Source organism: Myripristis murdjan, chromosome 16, assembly GCF_902150065.1.
Source record: "Myripristis murdjan chromosome 16, fMyrMur1.1, whole genome shotgun sequence".
NCBI classification, from domain to species: Eukaryota; Metazoa; Chordata; class Actinopteri; order Holocentriformes; family Holocentridae; genus Myripristis; species Myripristis murdjan.
The window spans coordinates 14324397-14347594 of NC_043995.1; the positions used below are offsets into that span (position 1 = coordinate 14324397).

Here is a 23198-nt window from a genome sequence, read left to right on the forward strand (position 1 = left end):
GCTTTAAATGCACACAATTCCGGTGAATTTTTCATGATTATGCAATATTAGTGCAGTGCCCTTTAAAATGTGTGAAAACCTTAGAGTATACACTTGTTTTTTTTTTTTTTTTTTTTTTTTTTTTTTTTTGGTGTAAAAGCTCATGTGAAAATGTTAAGGGTTCAACAAAGTCAAAGTGACCTTTAATGTGCATGGATAAGGCTGAGATTTTACATACCGCGATAGTACAACCTAAGGAAATACAGTTTCCCACACTGCATTAGAACAAGCCTGTAGGAATCAATCAGTATTCTTCAACTAACTTTTCTCACTCATGCACACAATTTGAAACAAATGAAGTAACAGACAGACAGTTTTGACAATGCTGTGCTGTGCGTATGTTATTAAAAATGTGTTCTTTTGATTATCAAGCCAGTATTACTACATGCAACATTGCTGGTATCAATGTGCTGTTTTAAGGGTCCTCCAGACCTCAGAATCATTCAGGTCAAAATGAAAACAGGTCCCACGTGTTTATTTTTTATGTCCATAGCAATAATTTGTACTCCTCTTAGTAAATTCAGCAATAGTGTTAGTGGATCACGGTTGTTTTGGGTTTTATTTCCTGAGAAATGAGTGCAAATATGAAAACATATTTAAGTTTCTGCTCATGTGGAGATCAGGGAATTCAACAGTTATCACATTAAATAGAGTAGTGCAAGACTAGTCCATCACCAGAGGACATAAATTGTCTCTTATCTTTTAATTCTTTTTTCCCACGCTTGGAAGGGCCAGGAGAAGTGAGATCAAGTTGCCTGCAGAGACAGTTATTGAAATTAACCATTTTAAAACAACTTTTGGCCATGCTGCATTTTCCACCCAGGGACATTTATTGCTGTGTTGATATTTAAAATCCACAATCCTGTCTAATAAAAAGCTCCAGAGGAACTAACAAGAACAGGTTGTGGATCATGCCCTCAGATGGCACGCCTGCTGACACAGAGAAAAAGTATTTCCCACTGAGCAAGAAACCAAAATAACATAGTATGGATGGATTGATGCATTTTACAGGCTTTCAGCAAACTATCGCTGGCATTGTTAACTCATTGTAATGTTAATAAAGAAGCACTTTAAGGCAGTGGCCTAATTCTTCTTTGCTGGAGCTCAGATGAGTCAAATACTTGGCTGAACAATTTGTTTTGTTTAATATAATTTAGTACATTATGCAACAAGCAGGGGACAAAGAAATCATGCTAACTGTATTTTAAAATGAAACTTTGTGTTTGTCTTTTGCAGTCCTGTGGAGCCAGAATTCAGGTAGTTTTCATTCTAGCTGCACAATCAGAGACTGATGTAGACTTTGGAAAAATATTTTAAAATAAAACAGATTTAATAAACATATGACAAGACTTTACAGAGGTTATTATACAATTTAGCAATGATGAGCATGAAATGGACCATAAATCTACTAAAACAAATAATAAAAAAAATGTATCTGGGAAACATAAAAATGACTAATAATAAAATACTGGTATCACTGGGGAATGTATGGACAAGGCCTCAAATATTTTTTGTACAGAAAAGTCTGTTTTTGAAACCCCATCCCTTCCCTTTTGTCAGCGTAAACTTTAAATCTTATGCTTCTCTTTTATAACTGTGTATCACTGTAATATTTTTTGAATGAAAAGTTTGTAATATAAAATGATGGGAGTTTCAAACCAGATAAGATAAATCTATTTCTACTACTCTTTTCTTATTTTTTCAGCCGGTCAGGGCATACAAGTTAGGTTTGTTGGAGCAGTAGATACTTCACTGTCAGGATCATTGATTCAACTGTATATATGTATGTTTAAAGGGGAAGCTATGGGTCACATTATTTTTGCAAAGTCTAATGCTGAAACTCAAAACTTGGAGTTAACTGGCTCTGGTTTGGGATTAGCGTTGGGTTAGGATTAAGTTTAGTGTTGCACAGTGCGTGAAGAGACTGCTGCTGAAACATTAACATGGACAATCCAAATAAAGTGTAAATTCTAACTGGTATGTAACTTCACCTCTAAGCCTATTTTTGATAATGTGCTGTCATACCTTCACTAATTTCTCTAAGTAATGGTTGAATCTGGTCATCAACATAAATGCCATCAAAGATGATTAAATTGAATTCATTATTGGCAAAAGATATCCAGCATGGCCCAAACTAATGAGGCCATAGAGACCATTAGGAGGTTCACTGGCTCTGAACAAGACAGTCACACGCATGAACACCATGGTGAGGACTACTGCGGTGCTCTTTCATCAGATATACCTGGATTTATGCTTCATTGCCTCTCAGCCCATGGGCCTACTCGGGATCAACTTGATAAATGGGAGCCAGCGGTCCATGTTGATTCTGAAATGATGTAATTCCTCCTAGGTTTGGACAAAGAACCACTACACTGCTCACTCATCGGATCATTTTAGATTTGTGGTTGACAGTTCTTCATCCGATGGGACAATCATAAACCATTCTGATGAATGGTAGCTTGACGCATGTTTCTCTTGGATTTGAAAAACGAGGAAGAGGGCCAAGACGAGATGGGCCTCAAAGAAGACAAAATCAACTTTTGTATAAGTGATAAACGTTTCCCTAAAATAAAGATACAAAGTCTGAGGACGTGACAGTAATAGGCCTATCCCTACCTAGGAGGTTGTTGCTGTTTTCTTTGATGTGTCACAAAAACCAGGAGAGTGAGGCACTGATGACTCATGCTACCATCCCTCTGATTTAGGCGGTCAATGCCACACTGCTCAGTTGTGTAAGACTGTGGACATCAAGGCTCCTGATACTCTACAATCTGTCTGGTGTGACTCAGCAGATGAAGCATCCAACCATTCATGACACCAAAGCTGTAGACAAGGTCCTAACCTGTCTATCCCAGGACAACAATGCACCAAACTGACTGTTCTGCCTGAGATCAAGGATCAAACCAGATCACACTAAACGCTGCCTGTCTTCAAGTCAAACTTCCACCTGATTCCTAGTAATATCAAGGTTATAAATGTACATGTACACAATATTTTTTTCTTTCTGTTAAGTAAATTCATTGGCATACAACTGATGGCACCGTCACATTTCTTTAACATGTTCTTTAAATATATCAGTTGAGCAGAAAGGCTACCTTGTAAGAACATGTGAAGTAATGTGAGCCTTATGTCCAAGAAAGAATGGGTCAATTGAAAACATATTTTTCATCATTTTCACACCAGGGAACTTGTGTGTCTGATTTGATTTTAGAGTTAAAATTAAATTTCACCTCTCAAAGCATGCCCCATGTAAACCTAAATGGCAAACAGTTTTTTTTTTTTTTTTTTTTTTTTGTGCACGTTTGGAACAAGCTCATGGATCCTGTCAGCCAATTTGACAATAAAAGACGTCTTACCTGGCTTGGTTGAATACGAGTTCCAAGGCAAGAAAATACAGAGGGGTGGTCCAAAGTGTAACATTTATAACATTTTATGTTATAAATGTTGCACCTTGCGGGAAAAAAAGTCCCAGTTGACTTATGAATCTGGAAAAAGGAAGGGAGGGGGAGAAAGGGAGGTAGAGTGGAGAAACCCAGCTCATGTTGGTCACCGCTGAAAGACTCACTCAGAGCACAAGAGTTTTTAAAGCTATGGTGAAGCCATGGCTTTGTTTGACTGAAAAAAGGGAAACTGAATTTATTTTCTTGATCTATGAGGGAGAATTGCTTCAGAATTTTTACTACGATCTAGGATGGCAGAATGTAAGCACCATGTTGCTATCTAGTGGTAATGTGTTAAGGGCCATGATGCCACTGTCATACTGCCTATTCCAGTGTAAAGAAAATGTATGTGTGCATGTATGTATGTGTGCGGAATTGTGTGTTTCAAGTTTAGGGGCCTTTTCTCGATTCCACTGTTCAGAGAGTGTGAGGGGACACATGGATAGCTTCAAGTTTTTAGTTTCAATCTCTACCACGTGTGACAGGACTACCAGTGTTTATAGAGTTGTGAGCTGATGGAGCTGTCAAAACAAAAATAAATTAGCACAGGGAATTGTGTGATTTCTAAACTGAGAAAGAAGAAGCTTTGTAGCTGAAAGATATAATCGTCTTTCACACCCAGTATTGCCAAACATAGTTCCCATGCCATTCACAGAAAATACAGCCTTATCAATGTGTGGATATGTAAGCGTTCCCCAGGGATGGTGATTGCTGCGTTATCTGTTGACTTAGCTCTTATCACCAGTGTCTCACATTAGTATGGCCAGGGTTAATCAGTCTTTTTCCTGAACATGACACGAGGTCCACAGGGACAGCAATGGATGGATTTCATAGGTCTGGTAAACTGTGTGAAGACCGTCACGCTTCTAAATTAACTTATGATGACTTAAACGCTTTACTTTGTTTAATCTGCATCTCCCCAAATTACTGAATCCAAGGTTACTTCAACCAATAATCTGCATGTAATTACTGTATAAATCAATCAGTGTAAACATTTTCAGGCTGAGATAGATTTTTTAATATAAATTCATTGTAAACATTGCAGTAAGTAATATATAATGGATGCAAAAGTGTAGTTTATTGCTTTTGTATGTTTGATTGATTGGTGGTTGTTTGCCTTTTGATAATCGCCACCTGTTGTTCATGGTTTACTGCCCTTTTTATTTACCATGAAATGACTGGACATGACTTTTTCTGTTAGTTGATGTAATGTGTAAAACATTGCTGTTCAACCCACACACTTCACGGTAATTCTTGGTTAGAAAAAAACAAAAAAAAAAACAAAGCAAAAAGCAGCTGGAATTGAAGCTTAAAGTGCCCCACCTGGAAAAACAGGCAGTAAAGTAAATCAGATGGGCAGTTGGACTGGGTGACCACAGACTGTCATGGTCCATTGTCTTGACTAACACAAACCGTCCAAACAAAAGCATCAAGCCTCAAACTCTGCCAGTAGTGAACTTCATCAGACTACCAAAAAGCAGCAAAAACTCAAAATGCATTCTGCGCTGGCAGCTGCTGCTTCAGTCTGATGGCTTTGATGTTGCATTCTGCGCAATGCTATTTGCAATATACTGTCAAATGCAGGATGTGAGTTTTACACCCTGACTCAAAAGGAAAAGGGAACGCCAGAGATTGTAGATGAACGTATGCCAGTAAGGTTGGAAAGTGACTGGGGAAATTTTGGTTTTAGACTTTCCATTCATTCTGGGGGGAAACAAAGCTGGATTCAACAATCTAGTGAGGCACTCCATACATAGAGGAAGTGGTGGTGGTGTGTGTGTAAGAGTAAGAGTTGTGTAAGAGTAACCATGTACAGTGTTTCCATTCATTAATATCTATGTCAAGCTTTAGGCCTATATCCATTTACATCTTTCTATTTCTGGGTCTATTTCTGTTATTTCGGTTTGTATCTGTGTCTGTATATATCTATGCCCATTTTGACACTATTATCTATGCTTCTACCTATATCTGTGCCATCTTATCTGTGTTTTTCTTTGTCTATGTCCATCGCTGCCTATAAAAATATAGCTGGAGTCAGTCAGGATGACGATGTAATGCTCATGCTACAGATGTATTTCTTACTTGTTATCCTGTCTTTCTCTTCTCTCTCCCTTGTTAGCCCATGATTTTTCTGCTGTCCTTGTGTTTCGTTTTGTGTTTCGTACATCCCTCCACCTGGACCTCACAGATTCATCAGTTTGTCAGTCTCTCTTCACCACCAGTGTCTGGACTCCATAGGGAGAATTATTATGCTGCCGCTAAGCAGTGATGCCCCTCAGTCTGAAAAATCTCCCTGCAGAGTCTAAGTACCAAACACTTTAAAATGAAAGACTTGTAATCATTTATCTACGCAATAAAATGCCATCTTTTCTCCATCCACTTGTCTTTCCTGATTGAAATGCATTGCATGCATGCAGCAATGTATGAAATCACTTACGCCCAGCTGGCCTTTACAAGCCACGCAGGAACGAGGCCAGGGCAGGTCAGCAGCTTGAAACAACTCCACTGGGTAGAACAACACTGGCAACCCTCCTACACAAACCCCCTTTGTAAAAATCACCTCCAACATCTGCTCTGGCACCCAAGCGACACGCACACATTTGAGCTATGACAGGTGCCATAAAGAAATGATATCGTGTCATTACAATTTGCAGTCTCTCAGTTGATTTATTAGGTATCTGAAGCCATAATTGTGTAGGAGAAACATAACATCATTAAAACATGCATATAAGTACATAGTAGTGGAAGTAGCCAAGAGGGCTATTCCATACGGCATCGTATTTAACTCACCAGCCAAGTTTCACAGTTACACCACAGTTCCTCAAGGTAGGAAAAGGAAAACTACATCTATGCCAGCTCTGGGTATTAATATAGAGGAAGCTTTGGCAGAATTTCTACTTAACAAATGCTTGCACTGTATGTTTCTCTTGGGTATCAACATCATCGAGCTGTTTCCATAACTTGTCCCTCCTGTTCCAGTGCACCTGTATGTTCATGTAAAAGACATTTGAAAGCATCTAGCTGTGTAGCCAACTTGTGCGACATATGATGAATACATTTGCTGCTTTGGGGTGTTTAGATGTCTTAGAGTTTGACACAAAACTACAAAAACAGACTCGGTCAGGTTTAAATATCAGATAAGCTTTATGGGGTCATCATCAAGTCGTAATTTCCAGTGTGGGCTGGTGAAATATTACTGGCGCATACCAAAATTTGACCTGTGGAGGTGATATAGGAACGGCTGCCAAATAGAGCTGTGTTCTATATTTTTGTCAGCTGTGCTGATGCACAGTCTTGTATTGTAGAGAACTGTATTATTCAAAAGTATTCCTCACTCATCACACACCTGCCAGAGAGGAAAACAATATAGAGATATTTCCAGAAGATGATGATGGCAATTATCATAATGAAGACAGTGATTTGTCTTATGCTGAGTGTCTGAAAATCTGCACTGACACCTTGCATTAGCAACTGACTTGTCTGTTGTTTGCTGTGCCTTGCCTGTCAGTCTTATAGTTCATATAATGTTGTTCATGATAAATTCTGTGAAACAAATTGCCCACAGCTGAAACTTGGATTTGGACTTGCTCAGACTTGTAGAGGACAAAGCCTGCATCTGACAACCACTGTGTTCATCGACCCAGACTGGACCCAGACCAGCGGAGTCCTGCTGAAAGCAAACATCTCTGAGGGGAGGTGAGGGAAGACAGCAGCCAAACTCTCCAGGAATCCCTATTCAAACACAACCAGTTTTGACCTCCTCTCAGCATCCAGTCCTCACAGTTTCGTAAAAGTGTCAACACAGAGCTCTATCTAAACTCTATTTGAACTGAATTTGGGACTTTCTAGTAAAGGCTTTAGGCTGACAGGGGGCCTGAAAATCAAAAACTAATTAAATAATATGAGTTTGCAATGATTTCATGGGTGTTTCTAAGCAACACAGTGGAACAAACTGGATTTTCTACCAACACGACCAAACCCAACCACACAGACAGGCTAAAGAAAACAGTGAAAGTCATGGAAAATAAAAAGAAAGTCATGGAAAAACTGAATTAGTATTTGTCCACAGTGGTATAGTTTACACACAATTCAGCCAGGTAATCAATGTGTAGGCTTAAATCTAGTGGACATCAATCCAGTGCGGATATTTAGTTCTATTATTATCCATGCTTCCAGAGTAAATGTGACACTGCTCTGGTTTTAAGTTGGGATTTACCTACATATTCATTTATTATACCGAGGGGGTACTGCTGGAAAAATAAAGTTACACTCTACTGTGCTTTTACAGTTTCTTTGCGTTCACTGGCTCTAAAACCTAGGCCTCGGACATGAGCTCTAGATTGTTTTACAAGGTCCTCAAAGTTCGGGATGGAATTAATCCCAAATGTTTTGCCACGTCCCTCATGAGGTCAGGGTAATTCCCAATGTCTTCTCTCCTTCCCACTCCTCCATCTCTGTCCACAATCCTTCTCCATTTCGCTCTGAACTCCTCTAATGGTTTACCAAAAGGGTTAGCATGCAGTAAACAAAATACATCAGCTCAAGTCATGAAATCAGTCATAATCAGACAACAAATTCTTCTTGGACTCAAGTGGTCTGGGATAAGCGGCTGTTTCTTATTCCTGGTTGTATCGGGTTTTAACAATTCGCTGATCTTGTGTGTTGTGGATTAATGACCCAAAAGGCGAGGAAATTTTCTACATGCCCTGGTTTCTCGTCAATCCAAATGAAACTTATCCCTCACACACTTCTCAAACACTGTGTGTGGGCCTGAATAGTGAGAGATCACAACTCAAAAGCCTCTTATCTGCGAGGCCGGAACACTTCATCATTAAACACATGTGCCACTTCAGAGTTAGCAGAGGAAGCTTCAAATGATGCCTTTCATTACCGTAGACCTTTATAACCTCCTGCAGCTCACCCGCTGGTTTATTTAAAGACCAGTCTCTCTAAACTGTTAATTGTGGCTCTATTCAGGCTGTTACAGTGTTACAGTATTTCCATCATTGAGTTGATAATGAGGTGAGGACCACTTTGCTCAAAAAGCTCAAACACTGCTGAGGGTTTCAGTGAGACAAGCAGGTGATTGCTTGATTTTGAAAGAAAGACTTGAGTGATGGTTCAGGATACAGCTCATTAAGTAATCAATGATTGTATCTATCTACTGGCACCTAGCAGAAACACTGATAGTTATTACATCCTGATAAACATGCATCACAGTACTCAGCCAACCCTGATTGACAACTATATCAGCCCACATGCATAAAGTCAGTTTATGCTACAGCCTCATAAGAATCTTACTTATTGCCCATAAGCACACTGCAAAACTGAGGTAAGGACCGTTTAGATTCAACTGACAAAAAATGTGGAGTAAACACATAATTAATCACTGAGTCAGGCTAACAATGGAACATTCGTTCCATGGTTTTGCCAGTTGAGTCTAATGGGTCCTCACTTCAAAACAATTTTACATAGTGGATAAAGTTTATTTTGAGTCATGCTGGTGCAAACATCCATGGCTATGACATAACAAGACTAGGTCAAAACCTAGTACATGGCTGGACCGCGACTACATTTAAAAGGCATCTGTTTTGACCTCAGTTCCGCAACCAGCAGCTGTACTGGACAGACCTTTTTTAAACCCTGATAATTTACACAGTTATAAACAGCAATGCTCTGCAAGGTGCCGGCAGCGCACGCCACAGGGTGATCCGGCAAAAAACACAGCAGCCACTTGGCAAACAGTTGAGCCAGATTCAACTCAAATGCAACCTGCCACCAAGGGTGTGACGGTGACGGACATTCGTTTCTGTAGGGCTGGCCCTGCTGGTCCAGCTAAAAAACACATCCAGTGTTTAACCTAAAGCTTCTCTAGAGGGTTTAAGAATGCCTGTGTCTTATTTTCCAGCTCCTGACAGAGCGTAACCATAGCACAGAGTCAGTGACCCTTGACCTCAAACCAAGGATCCACTAATGGTCTACCAATGATCATCTGTCTCCATCAGCTAGATGGATTGGTTCCTGTCACTTCAAGAGACCCTCAACAGCCGCACTCTTACTTTCAAGGGCCTACTAGATGTTTCTCTGAGACACTCTATAGCACTAAGCAGTAAGCTTAATTACTTTTAAGCAATACTAAGTATCGTTTTACAGCTACAAAACATAATCATTTATCATAGCTGAGCACTTTCAGGTATCAAATAAGGTACAAAACTCACATTTATGGTGAGAACACAGACAAACTTTGTATGACTAAGACACACTGACTCTCAGTTAAACACTTAAGATTCACTGTGTCCACTCATGAGCTTAGGAACCAATAAAAAGCTACCGCAATGTCCACTAATCTTCTAATGATATGAATGTATTCCTTTCTCCAGCTCTACTTCGCCTCTGCTCCATCCAGAGATCAGTGAATCAGCCCTGTTTTGACGCTTAATAACGCTTGACCTTTGGCCCCTGTTACAGAGCGCGGTGTTTGAGTATTTAGTCTGCATGAGACAGATTTGAGCTGGTAGAGTCAGGCAAGTCAGGGAGACGCTGCCTCTTCCACACAGCGGTCTTTATACCTGGGAGCTTGTGATTAGAGACCTAATTTCTGTCTGTTTAGTTGCTATGGTGGTCTTGCTGGAAGACACGCTCGCACAGGGGCATCAGGAATTGATTACAAGCCTTCCTAGAAGCTGCTGGTGGGTAAAACGGCCTGAGGCTCTGTAAATGGAAACAGAATGTGTCTTGACATTAGAGACACATCCAGCAGAAATACAGGAAGATGAGTCGTGCCTTCAAGATCGGCCTGATCTATACACAGGCAACACAGACTGTGTATCATGGGCTTTCTGTTCTCACTCCCTTTCCTTTTCCCAGACTTGGTTAGCAGAGAGAAACAACCTGGATGAAAACTGAAATCTGTCAGAGGCAGTTGACTTTGTCTCCGGTGTATTCTGCTAACTAACCCCCTGATGCACATTTCCAACTGCCCCAACTCCCAACCCAGGGGCTCTGGCAGCAGATCCTGGCTCAATGCACTCTGGAACTGAGGGAGTGTATAAAATGACTCTTCCAGCCAGCTCAGTGTCAGAAGAAGGGAGCATGCTAGGAATATTTTCCACATAGTTCTGCAGGGATAGGGAAACAGGGAGTTATTGGGTAACACAGTTATCCAATAACTCCCTAAGTTATGTGCATGGGAGAACTACAGTTTCCTATTATCTTAAATGCACCCAAGGTAAGCATTTGTAATAAAACTGCTTGCACATAATTATGGAAACTGGGGATTCACAACTAATCAAAAGCATCCACAGTGGTAATACAGATGAAGCCATTTAAGAAGTCCCTCTTTCTGCCTCCTACCCCTCTCCTGCGTTGACGCTCCACCCACAAATGAAAGTGTTTGTGCCAACATTGAAAACCTCTGGATATACTGTGCCCAAAAGAAAGTTGAGATGATGTCTGTAGTCATAGCTGCTGCCTGCACTGTTTTGTGAAATCAGGACCTAAATACCTTTATGATATCAATTCAACACCGCGTTCAAAACTTTTTAAAGTACCCTTTAAGCTCCTTCAAGGATTTGAGTGAGTCAGTGGGTGACTACGTTCCTCTAGAAAGTGATCTGAAGAGTCGGGGAGCCTGTGAGAGGCAGTTGACAAGGGTGGTCTTTCTCCTATCAGTTTCATTAAACTAAAAACAAAACCAGCACTTGACTTAACCACTTGAATAAGGTTAAACATGGGAAGGCAAGGCCAAGCAAAATAGAGTGTGGCTCTGAATGCAGCAGTGAAAGTGAGTACTAAATCAACTCAGTATCTATTTGTAACTGCTTAGGGAGCTCTGTTTTCAGATAGCAAGAGACTTGGACCTGCTGAACCTATTTGAGGGAAAACAGATATAAGCACCGATGCGTGTTTGTGTGTGCGTGCGTGCGTGCGTGCGTGCGTGCGTGCGTGCGTGCGTGCGTGCGTGCGTGCGTGCGTGCGTGCGTGCGTGCGTGCGTGCGTGCGTGCGTGTGTGTGTGTGTGCATGTGTGTGTGAGAGAGAGAGAGGGAAAGAGAGAGAGAGACAAAGTGTGTTTACAGTAGATGAGGAGAGGAAACCACTGTGCCTCTGTCTGCTAGAAACCGTGCCAGATCCACTCAAGGTGAACTCTACACTGATTTTAACAGCTCACAGCAGCTTGCCTTGAGCTGAGCCAAGGTCTACCCAAACTCCAGCTGAAAGAGCTACCGCACCCACCGATTTTGGTTCAGGTCTTGTAGAACGACACACCAAGTCATGGCACAACATGGCACGCAGATGCTGGAGGAGTCCTTGGGTTTTATGCTTCATTGCAAGGCATCCAATCCAAAGGCATCCAGAGTTTTTACGTAATTTGTTTATGAAATAAAAAAATTAAGAGAAAAAAAATGCTCCTGATAATAAAAAGCTTGACAGGTTCCTGCAATAATGAGACTAGTGTCTCCTGTGGACCTTGTGGGCAGTCGGTGGGGATTCTTTCCAGTGTGTCTGGGTGGGAAAAATGGATGTTTTTTTTTTTTTCTTTAATCAAAAAACAACATGGAATGCAGCCTAAAGCAATACAAAATGTTGCACAACACAGCCAGCCCTGCGAGAAGATGCCAGCCAACACAACCCACTGCATTAGCAAAACATAAAACAACAAATACGGTGAAAGAAAAAACAATAGAAAATGAGGACAGGCTAATATGAATGATGTTAAAACAAATCTTAGTGGTACAAATGGACTGTTTAATTGCCCCAGTGAACCCAGTTGTATTATTTGCAAATTCAACATTACCTGTCAAACATTATCTGTGAAAAAGCAAAAAAAATACCTACTCAGAGAAAGCTAATATCTTGCACTGGAGCCATCTGCAAAGCCCTTTGAGACAAATTTGTAATTTGTGATTCTGGGCTATATAAATAAATAAAATTGAATTGAATTGAATTGTGGGAGGTGTGTGTGCACAACGCATTCTCATTTCCAGGTTGCCAAATACCAATGTTTTGCCACACTGTCCTGCATCTGATACTAAGACCAAAGGCACCCTTTGGCATTGGGATGCGACACACCAAGCTTACTCCCTTTTACCAGGTGTAGGAAGCAAAGCCACTTGGTTATGGTTAGGGAAAAGTTAGGTTTAGGCATAAAAAATGGAAACTGGACACGGGATGGTCTGGTGTGCGTGTGTGCTTGTGTGCATGCGTGTGTGTGTGTCTCACCTCGGTCTTCTAAATGTCAGACCATATTGCTGGCAGGCCAGGCCCACAGTGGGGGTGTAAACGATGGGCATAAACCTCTCGATGTCTGATGTTAGCACTCTGTAGAACAGCTTCTCATTGCGGTCCTGGAGCCCCATCAGAAACACATATCTGGGAATGACGGGGAGGAGGTGGGAGGAAAACACCATGTGTTAATCTTTAACATCTTGAAGTCTCATACCTGGTGAACTGGAGAGGAATTTATGCAACTCAGATGTTAAATAGTGTGTGTGTGGGTGAGATGTAGCAGACAGGCTGGAGGGACGGCAAGGGAACGCCTGGAGGGAACGTGTGTCAGTGGAGAGGGAAGAAGAATGTGTGACAAAGGCAAAATGATGGGTGTTATTTCACTGTGAGAAGGTAAAACTTTGAAGTCCAAGCCCATCAGATTTCATTTGTCACTTTCAAAACTTTTGAACAGCAGCCTCTGAGCTTTATCATCTCTCTGAGCAGACAAAAACTCTCAGAAAAATCAACACTTAATAACAATGGAAAATGTGGTGTTCGTCACCCAACATATTCTTCTATTGTGTGAGCGAGCACGCTGTCATGGTACGATCCGATATTGGGATATTAGGGCAACACAGACATTGTAGATGATCAGTGTTGCAGCACTGACACAGAAACTAGCTAAAGAGAGAGCTGATGGTATGAAAAAGATGTAGACGGAGAAAGAGAAGCAAAGAGAAGAAAAGAGCACACTACCCTGTTGCATTTCATTTTAGTTCTGTGATGTACAATTATTATTTGTGCAGATACCTTTGCTTATAATCCAAAACACACAGCACATAAATCTACCCCTCAGATAGCCTACACAAGCTCTTTGTTCTGATCATACATTGACCAGGAACTGAAAGTTCGCATATGACCCAAATTAAGCAGAGCACGCCAGAGAGGGCTCTATTCCTAATCAGAGAACTTTCCATAAAGCCAGGAGCACAAGGTGCCTCTTGTTGAGGGGATGAAAAGCATGCACGCCCTTTCCCCTATAGGTTAGGCTACAGCGGCTGCACAATACATGGTGGTGACAGTTGCTCTTGAAAAATAACTATTTTCATACTGGAGGGCCAAATCAGCTTCTGCCACAAGCAATATATCACATCAGGAAATCAGGAAGAAGGAAGCAGGAGAAATAAAGAATTGCTATTCCAATGAGAGGACATGATGCTATCAAGTTTGTCGCTGTATTTTTGTATACTATACTTCTACATGATCTTCACTGTGCAAGCATCTTGTGCAACAAAGGTCCTCAGTGGGGAAAAGAGAGGCAAGACGCATATCACGTAATCCTTGATTCTTGACTGCGGGAAGGGACAGAGACTGTGTTACCAACTGTCTTAACTCTGCCTTCTCTGCATCCAAATCAATTTCCTTGCCTTCACTTGTCATTATCGAGTAATTGCTCTGACTCATCCAACAAAATCTTAATTAAATCCCCCTATGAAAACATATTCTAGTCTCAACGCTTTCAGTGGCCTTATGTTATATGAGAAAATCATTTTTAATTACATAAAATCATTTTTATTTTGTGGTATGAACTCTAACTGGACCTGGCAGAGTGTGAACTTCTAAAGTACAGGCAGATTTACAAAGCAGGATCCATGTTGATTTATTGAGTCCAGTATTCCCTTTATAGGCAACCTACCGGCCCAGCCAACATGTAATCTATCTCCATCTTGATCTATTTGCCTGAGTGATCAAGCTGCCCTGCTCTTTCAGGCTCATTATAAGCTTATCACAGCATGGCTGGCACGGTTTTCCCTCAACCTTGTTGGATATGGAGTTTCCCTTTAGTTTGTTCATTTGTTCCCTTTAGTTCCATTTTCGCTGCTGTAATATTTTAGTTGGCAGAGTTTTCGAACATTCATTTCCTCTGTTGACAATGTAGTCACTGTAGGTACTTCAATCACTCCATCATTTCAGATCATAAAATGAACTATACAGACGCAGTGCTGGAGGCAGTGCTGTTATGTTTGCCATGATGTCTAAAATCATTCAAAAGCATGATCAATGCTTGTGAAATAGAACAGTGAAAGTCCCCATAGCTGTGGAAATCTTGAAATAGAATGGCATGTTGTGAGAGTTTTGAGCTTTAGTCGCCTAAAAACAGCAACATTGTCCAACGATAAATACCAAAGAAGGATTCAGCAGATTTGGGGAGCAGACTGTATGTAAACATAGAAGGCTTGAGCAATGGCAGACAAATAGCAGTCCTTAATCCACTGGACCCGAGCCTGTAGCTGGAAGGCACTCAAGGCCCAGAGACAGATTGTCAGTGACATTGATAGGCCATGGGAATGGCAATGACCTGCTCATAATGACTGTTTTTAGATGTCGCTGCTGTAATGTTGCTGGAAGATGGAAAATTATGGGGCTATTAAGCAACAATACGGTTCCTGCTGACCTCAAATCTAATCTCACTAGGAAATTCAAGTCAACTCACTCATCCTTGACATTACGAGTGACAGCTGATGGGATGGTTGACTGAAAGATGGCAAATGGGATGAGAGGCAACTTCACAGACTGATAGTATCTAGCACTCAACCTATAATTGAAAACAGTAAACCAGGCCATGACTTAGGTTCAAGCCCTGATACAGGCATGTGGTATCTATGAAAGAGCTGTTGATCAAAGAGCCCTGACTAAAATGTTCACATGTGGCACAGGTATTACATAATGCGAGCAACTACAATTCCTTTGCGTCTAATGACGCATGCAAAAATAAAATTGGAGTTTTCATTTGGTCCCTGCGGAGGCTATAAAAACCTTCCGTGAGGCAGATGAAGGAGAACAAGGAGGAGATGGTGAAGCAGATGGGGAAAAAGAAAAGAGAAACACAGTAGAGATTTGTTCAGTAAACAATATGGTGTTAGGAGATGAATGTAGATCTCAGAGGCCTGATGGGTAATCTCCCTCTTGTCTTGTGAAGGCTTCCAGATGTACGACATCTCGGCCTGCACAGAGGCAGAGGAATCCTCCTGGGAATTAGCAAAGTTCTTCAATCCAACATCAACTCTGTGAGTGCCGCTGATTTAGCCGGTGCCCATAGAAAAACAATAGTAACAATAATTGTGTAACAACTATTGTAACTAGTGGTGTCAAATTATCGCGTTAATTGAGATTAATTAATTACAGTCATATTTAGCGCGTTATGTTTTTTAATCGAGTTAATCTAATTTTTAATCTCTAATTTTACTTTTTATAAAATCGGTTTGTAGGCGTTGGGCTTCCTGTGCTTAAGTTGTTGGGGGTGGAAAACAATGGTCAGTCACACCCTGAAGTGGACATTGATTGGCTGTCATTGTGTTTGTGCCGGCCTGTCACTGGCCCGGTGGCCTGCCCGTCTTTTTTTTTTTTTTTTTTTTTTTTTTTTTTTTTAAACAGGTCGCCGGCCAGGCCAATCAGCTGTCGGTCCGGTCCGGCTGGCCTCACCAGTCTGATCTTTTTTTTTTTTTTTTTTTAAGTCAGAGAGACAGGCCAGGCCAATCAGAGGCCAGCAACCTGTGAAGAGGTCAAGACATGATTGGTTTGTTTTGATTAACACCCGCCCCAACAGTCCGAGTCCGTTGTAAACAGGCAGCGCATTTTGAGGACGGGGTGTCGCGACTCGTGTGTGTGTCTGACTGTGGAGGAGAGGAGAGGAGGTGGAAGAAAAGGTTGCGTGATCGAAGTTAATACATTACCGTATTCATCCGAATATAAGACGATATTTTTTCCATTGAAAATGCCCTGAAAAAACGCCCTCGTCTAATATTGGGGTCTAAGCAAATATACATGTATTGTGCATATGTAAACCAGTAGGTAGGCTCGCCTGATGCCGCGATAACCGGCGAATGGCCGCATTGCGCAGTCATTGCAGCCGCGTATGAACAAAACTTGATATGGCAGTAGGCTATGTGTGCGCCGCTCACCTGTCAGATCCGGCAGACCAGACCCGGTGCCTCGGCCGGCTCGCCTGATGCCGACCGGTGGCTTTTTTATTCAAAGAAGATTTTGTCCATACAATTTTATTTTTTATTTATTTATTTATTTATTTTTCCAAAAAAGGGTCTTGAAAAAGAGGGGTCGTCCCCCCGACCCGCATCGGACTGATCTGCTACAATAATGTAATGAATTTAAAGGGAAATACCTCAAGTTCAGGGCTTTTCTCAGCAATTTTAGGTGAGATTAAAAAAGAGATTAATTAGATCAATTAATTACAGATCATAATTAATTAATCTCTCAATTTTTTTAATCTCTTGACACCACTAATTGTAACATATTGTGCCATGATCACTACATATGTGTGTACGTCTGACTCACCTGTCCAGGTCGTCTCTCTTCATGTCGTAGTTCTTGAGCACGCGGAGCAACTGGACATCCTGGCTGATGAAACAGGGAGGCAGCAGGCCGTGGATCCCAAGTTGGAGACGCTCCTCCAGGGAGAAGGCCATGCCCTGCGAACAAACACAAACCACCATGAGGCTCCACTGTCATACCAAACACAGAGAGAGCAAGGGCTGGGTATTGGCAAGGACCTCACGATAAAATACATCTAAACAGATGCATCACAGTACAATTTGCATGATGATACATTGTAATATTCCACACAATTGAATTAAACAATGGAACAGAGCTTGAAAAACAACCTACTGCATAAAACCCAGCTAGACTAACAAAAGCATATATGATAATTCATATAGTGAACAATTCAATTCAAAATTACCATTCCAGTTTATTAAAATAAAATATTTAACACAATTCACTTTAATGTAAGTGTCATAACATCATGCAAAGGAGAAGAACCATATAGCCATCCATCCATATCCTTCCATATATCCATAACAACCTTTAAGGATTATTACATAACAAGTTGCAGATGGAGCACAGTTTTGTTTTATTTCATTTATTTATTTTATCCAGAGAAAGATGGCAGAGCATTTTACTCTTTTCCAGCAATGCCCTGTTTCACATTCAGTTACACACATTCTTCCATACACCATGCTTAACTATTAATCCTTCATTTTATTAATTTCTCAATTTCCCATTTTTTTCAAGGATTTGAATCAATGACCTTCAAGTCACAAGCCAGCCTCTTTAACTCAGGCATCTGTCATCCCCATGATTGACTAGATGATATATAACACTCTCTGCCTGTCTGGACTCTTAATCTCTTTTTTCCCTTAAATTTCTCCTTAAGTAGCTTCAAAGTTAGGGGAAAAAACATGTTCTCCATATTATAGGCCAGTGTCGCATAGATACTCTATATCTGCGGGTTGTCATATTTCACTGCTGCAGCATTATATCAAACAGCAAATATCTGTCTTGTGCATTATTTTAAACACATTCCCTATAATTCAGCAGGACATGTTTGGGATCTCTGGAAACCATGGGATTTCCACAACAATTCAAAATAAAGTTCTGTGGGTTTGAGCAAAGCTCAACCTCACAGCATGTATTTGTAATGAGGAACCCGCCAATGGGACCGGCAGACTTGAAAAGGGACCTCATGACACACAAAAGTCTAAGATAAATAAAATAAAATAAAATAAAATAAAATAAAATAACTCAAAGATGACTGAAACTAAGCATTATTTTTGGTCAGTGTGATATTTCTGGATCAGTCATGAAAGGAAGCTGTTCATGTGTACTGAAGTCTTAACATGGTCAGTCTTTGATGCTACATATTTAGAAGTGCTGGCTCGGCTATGGTCTTAAAATTCCATTTGAATTTCGTGAGACTGGAAAATTGGGAAACTACTCCTCCATCCTCTCTATCTCAATTCCTGAGAGATGAGTATGGCAGTGTGTCAAACAAGTCCTCTGTTCTGCTGGGGTGTTTGTTCTGAGAGGGGCTCCCTATTAACCAATCTCTGTTCAGAGCGGCCGCTGTCAGCTCACACTCTGGTGTGACCTATACAGCCATCCATGCACATTACCAGAAACACACACACACACACACACAACTACAGCCACACCAGGGCTGAAGCTGATTACCTCCTTCACTGTGACCCGTAACCTTTGCTTTGCCTTCTACTTTGCTCACAACCGGAATGCAGATGGGAATATCGATAAACACACACGTGTTTGGTGTCAGGGTTGTAACCTTGAACACTCTGACCTGTGAACCTGCTTATTCCACTGAACAAGGAGTGGAGAGGTGATGGCTATGAGAGATCAGAGAGAAGGCATCTGTCTGACTGTGAGAGCCTAACTGTGAGGCACATACTTTGGCTGTAGCTCTGCTATTAAAAGGAGCAGTTTTGTCTTCAAAACTCCTAATAAAAGTGTGGACTTCATGACTGAAATGGCTCAAATATTCGCTTCTATTCTCTGGAAGTGAAGCATGGTACGGTGGGTATTTTCATCTTCTCTGCTTCAATAAAAAACCAGCAGCTTGATTCAACCTCAGCATCAACATGCCAGCTACTGTGCTGCTGCTGACTGGTGGGACAGAAGTGAAGCTGCACTGGAAAGGTCTCTGTTTTGGATCAGATCCACGGATGCCTGGCCTCCACAATTTATAGCCCTTTTAAGCAAGCAGGACTCTCTGTGTATCTGGATAATGTTAAAAGGGCTTCGAGGTTGTAAAAGTGTGCTCGATCACACTAGGCACAGCACTAGAGGCAAGTAGAAAAGCATACAACATACAGTAAGGCATCAGGCAGAAAATTTGGTGGCTTTGACGTCAGACAAACCATCAGCACTGACCACAGGCACGCTTTCTCATCTCATTAGATTTGGATTCTTTTAAATAAAAAAAAAAAAAAGCTGGCATGTTCCAAAATACTGAGATCAGATTTAATTTTAATGATTCGTGAGGGTAATGACCCCGGCTAAAAGGGAGAAAATGAAGGGAAGGAAACAAGCAAAAACATGCCATTTCCTCTTTGGCAGTACATCTGAAAGCATGCGTTGTGTGTTTGCTTACTGTCTACAAACCGTCAACTGGAGGTATGTCATTGTGCGAGTTAAAAAAGAATGACATGCACATACAAATGAATCCACGCAAACAGTGTTAGTTTGTTTTTCAGTTGACAGGATTAAATCAGCTGAGCATGACTGCAACACCGACACTGGTTGTTATTTCAGATGCTGAAGTACAAGTCCCGTTTTGTCTGCTGTTTGCCGAGGCTCGATGTACTCTGTACTTAACGGACCTCAAATAGACAGAAGCAGCTCTGAATTACAACCTTGCTCAATTATCAAAAAAGATTTTCTATTTTTCAGAAAGTAAGTCGCTGACATCAGTAAAGGGCTCAGTGTGTGTCGCCACCAGAGGTTTGGGACAGAAGTCGGCCCATGATGAACCACTGCTCAACTGTCTGCCACGGCTGACCATGAAGCACAGGAGGGAGAGTGGGGCCTTAAAATACATGAAGCCAGTCAAGTTTAATATGAGGCTATAAAATAAGATCCAGTCCACACACACACACACTCACGCAAAGACACACACACACACAGACACATACACATGCACCAATCTTTCATTAGTGGACTGTATATTCATGCTCGCCTTACTTGCTCACCTTTTGTTGAAAGAAACAGCTTTCTTTGACACGACTCACTCACTTTCTTTTCACTATCCTCCTTTCAACAGATATGACCTCCTACATTCAGACATTCAAACACAAAAAAACAGGGTCACAGTGGCTCTAGTTAATGAAGTAATACCTCACTTTGTAGGCAGCTATCATTACTGTAATATACTGTTGGGGTCCTGATGTATCTGTATATATAAAGGCTGGTCTGAGCCAATGAAAGGTCCCATGAAAGGACTCATGCGCGTATCTCCGCCTCATTAAGAATAATTACCCACACTGCTCTGTGGGCCCTCAAAGGCTGCCAGTGTCACATGTGAAATGGAGACCATCCATGGAGCTCAGCCCAAAACGACCAATTAATGTCTCCCACAATGCAGCGAGCAGCTTGGCTGGACGGGGGGGGGGACTCTGGCCCTCTGGCCCAGCCAGTGACTTTCTGATTGAGGACATAGCTGGCTGGTTGGGTTAGTCCTGGGCACTGGTGACAAGAGGGAACAGGAAAGGGGCTTTGTCGGAGGGTTGGGGGGTCTGGCAGGGGAACCGTGGGAACTTTTGATGCCAGTTTTGACAGCTCTCTGACTTTTGACTTGGGTATTGGTTCAGCATCACCCCTGTCCTCAACGTTTAAATAGGGCTGCCGATCTGTTAAACCCAAAGGTCCTGTGTGTCAGACTCTGTTTGTCTTTCAGTCAATGTGTCTGTCAGTCTGGCTTTCTTAAAAAAGCCCTCAAGGAAAGACATTCTCCCAGTGTAAGCCAGGGTAAATAGAAGGGGAGGATGGTGATCTAAGATGGGGTTGAAGGAGGTGCTGTAGTTCAACTACAAGAAAGCTATGGGTCTCAATCACACCAGGCATATTTGGAGCAGTTCATGTAAACTTTGAGGAGTGTTTCCTTGTTCAATTTGTAGCCTTGAGAAAGCTCCTCTATTGCCTTGGACTTCCAGTTTTACTGGATGGAAAGAATTTTTCAGTTTCTGCTTACGTCCATCCAATAGATTGCATTTCCCCAGGGAAAGCATGAAGGCAAAAAATGAGTGGGGAGTGATATGGAGCTCTCAGAGGCAATGTTCAATCACGCTAATGAAGAGACTTGTGCAAATCATGGAGACAATTAACAAGTTGCATTCTCCTATTCAAATTTGAACTGGCAACTTGAGATGCCAATGAGAGGCTGGTAGGTGGGCCATATTACCACCCTCCTACCTACATACCCCCATTTCTCCCATTTTACTCTGTATGGAGGAGAAAGAATAGTAACAAGGTTGCTGTGTTTTGTTTGGTTTGTTTGGCCAATTAAGAATAATGTTACTCAAACCTGGGTGACCCTAAATAACCACACAGAGACACATGAAGATGAGCCTCAGTCTTCTTTCAAAGATACTGAAGTGCAATAGGAGTGAGGATGGAGTCCAAAATGAAACCCAATACACAAGGGATTATGGGTATAAAGAAATGGATTTTGGCTTAGTATAGCCATCAGCTACGCAAGCTCTAAAAGCCTAGCATAACAAATTGAGTCTGGACTGTGGCTCATTTATACTGAGCAATTTATTCATGTGTGATTAACTGGTATGAACATCGGAGAAGGGAAATAATGACAAAGTGAATAGAGAAGTCCATCATGCTTAACTACAGCTGACATTCATTGGATTAAGTTTTGGTAATGAGTCATCTTGCCAGGTTACCAAAGCTCTCGTCAATAAACAAGCTACTTGTGAGTCATGTGACTGGTTTACAAGCACTGGTTTGCCTGTAATTGGGCAGTGTGAGCCTAAACAAACCCAAATTCAAAATGGCAAGAAGTCACCTGCAGAGCTTTGCTTTGGCTGCTGCAGACTTTATCTAATAGATGACTCAACGATTCACTGGAGTAATTAGAACATGTATCAACATTTTCCTTGTGTGTTTTCAAGGTTTTATTCTGGTGAGACCAAACGTGCAATGCCAAACACACCCACAATTTCAAAAGTAAATGTGCATACACACTCCGCAGCATGTACACGCACAAAACATCCCTCTGTTTGTTTGCCTGAACTCAGGTTTTCGATGTTTGACTGCTGTAATGTTTGCTCTCCTTCCCCATGAGGGCCCTAAACTGGGCTGGGCAGGCTAAACACCAGAAAGCTTCCACATGGTCACGACCACATCTGAAGTGCCCGCGCCCTGTGCCAACACATGTGGTGCCCGCAGCTCCATGTTCCAGAAGCCGTGGTAACACACCAAATCTGTAATCTAGCAATTGGGCAGTGCCACCCCTTAACCTCGGACCACTGCCATGCCCATCCCGAAATCATTCAGTGGAAAGGAAACAGCTTATTAGTTCACCAGATGGCCAAATAAGAAAGATGAAAGTCCACATTCTTTGAAACTGAGAAATACCTTTTTGTGCTTCCTGGGACCTTCAAAGGTTTGTTTGCGATTTCTCTGTCTAAAGATTTAGAAACTTAAACATTCTGCTACCCAACCTTGTAATCTCCTTTTGTCACAACCACACAGCTCTGTCTGAACAGCAGCCTGCACAGAGTGACAGCAAAGACACCCCCTTATTACAGTTCAAGTTTCCGCCAAAACGGAAAGAGTTAAATTCTTTCAGCCTAAGTTTGGATTACTTCACCCTGGAGTGTGTTACTTATCACAACATTAGTGCTGCTCTGAAACTTTCTTCACACCATTCTCCCTTGATATGCTTTCTCACATTCACTTAAAGCATTGACTCTGACGCAATTTCCTACCCTTGATAATGATAAATCAAAAACATAAGTGAAGTAAATGCCAGATGTATCTAGAACAGTCTATCTTACCTGTCATGCAGTTTAATATTAAGCCAAAATCTCTTTTCTTTTTCTGAAAAAAAGTAAACAAGAATCTACAAAAGGGACTGTCTTGAGAAATGGGCAGATCGTGTCTGTCACTTGTACCAAAGTACCGCAGAAAAT

The 23198-nt window shown here is 41.5% G+C and overlaps 1 protein-coding gene across 1 annotated transcript in view; it reads right to left on the minus strand.

The window, feature by feature from the left end:
* me1 (malic enzyme 1, NADP(+)-dependent, cytosolic) overlaps positions 1-23198 on the minus strand; it is a 98081-nt gene that overhangs the window by 48118 nt on the left and 26765 nt on the right. Inside the window, exons 2-3 of the mRNA XM_030071995.1 lie at positions 17041-17174; positions 12700-12849 (exon numbers count right to left, since the gene is read on the minus strand). Coding sequence (XP_029927855.1) covers positions 12700-12849; positions 17041-17174 — 284 coding nt within the window. The remainder of the gene's footprint in view (positions 1-12699; positions 12850-17040; positions 17175-23198) is intronic.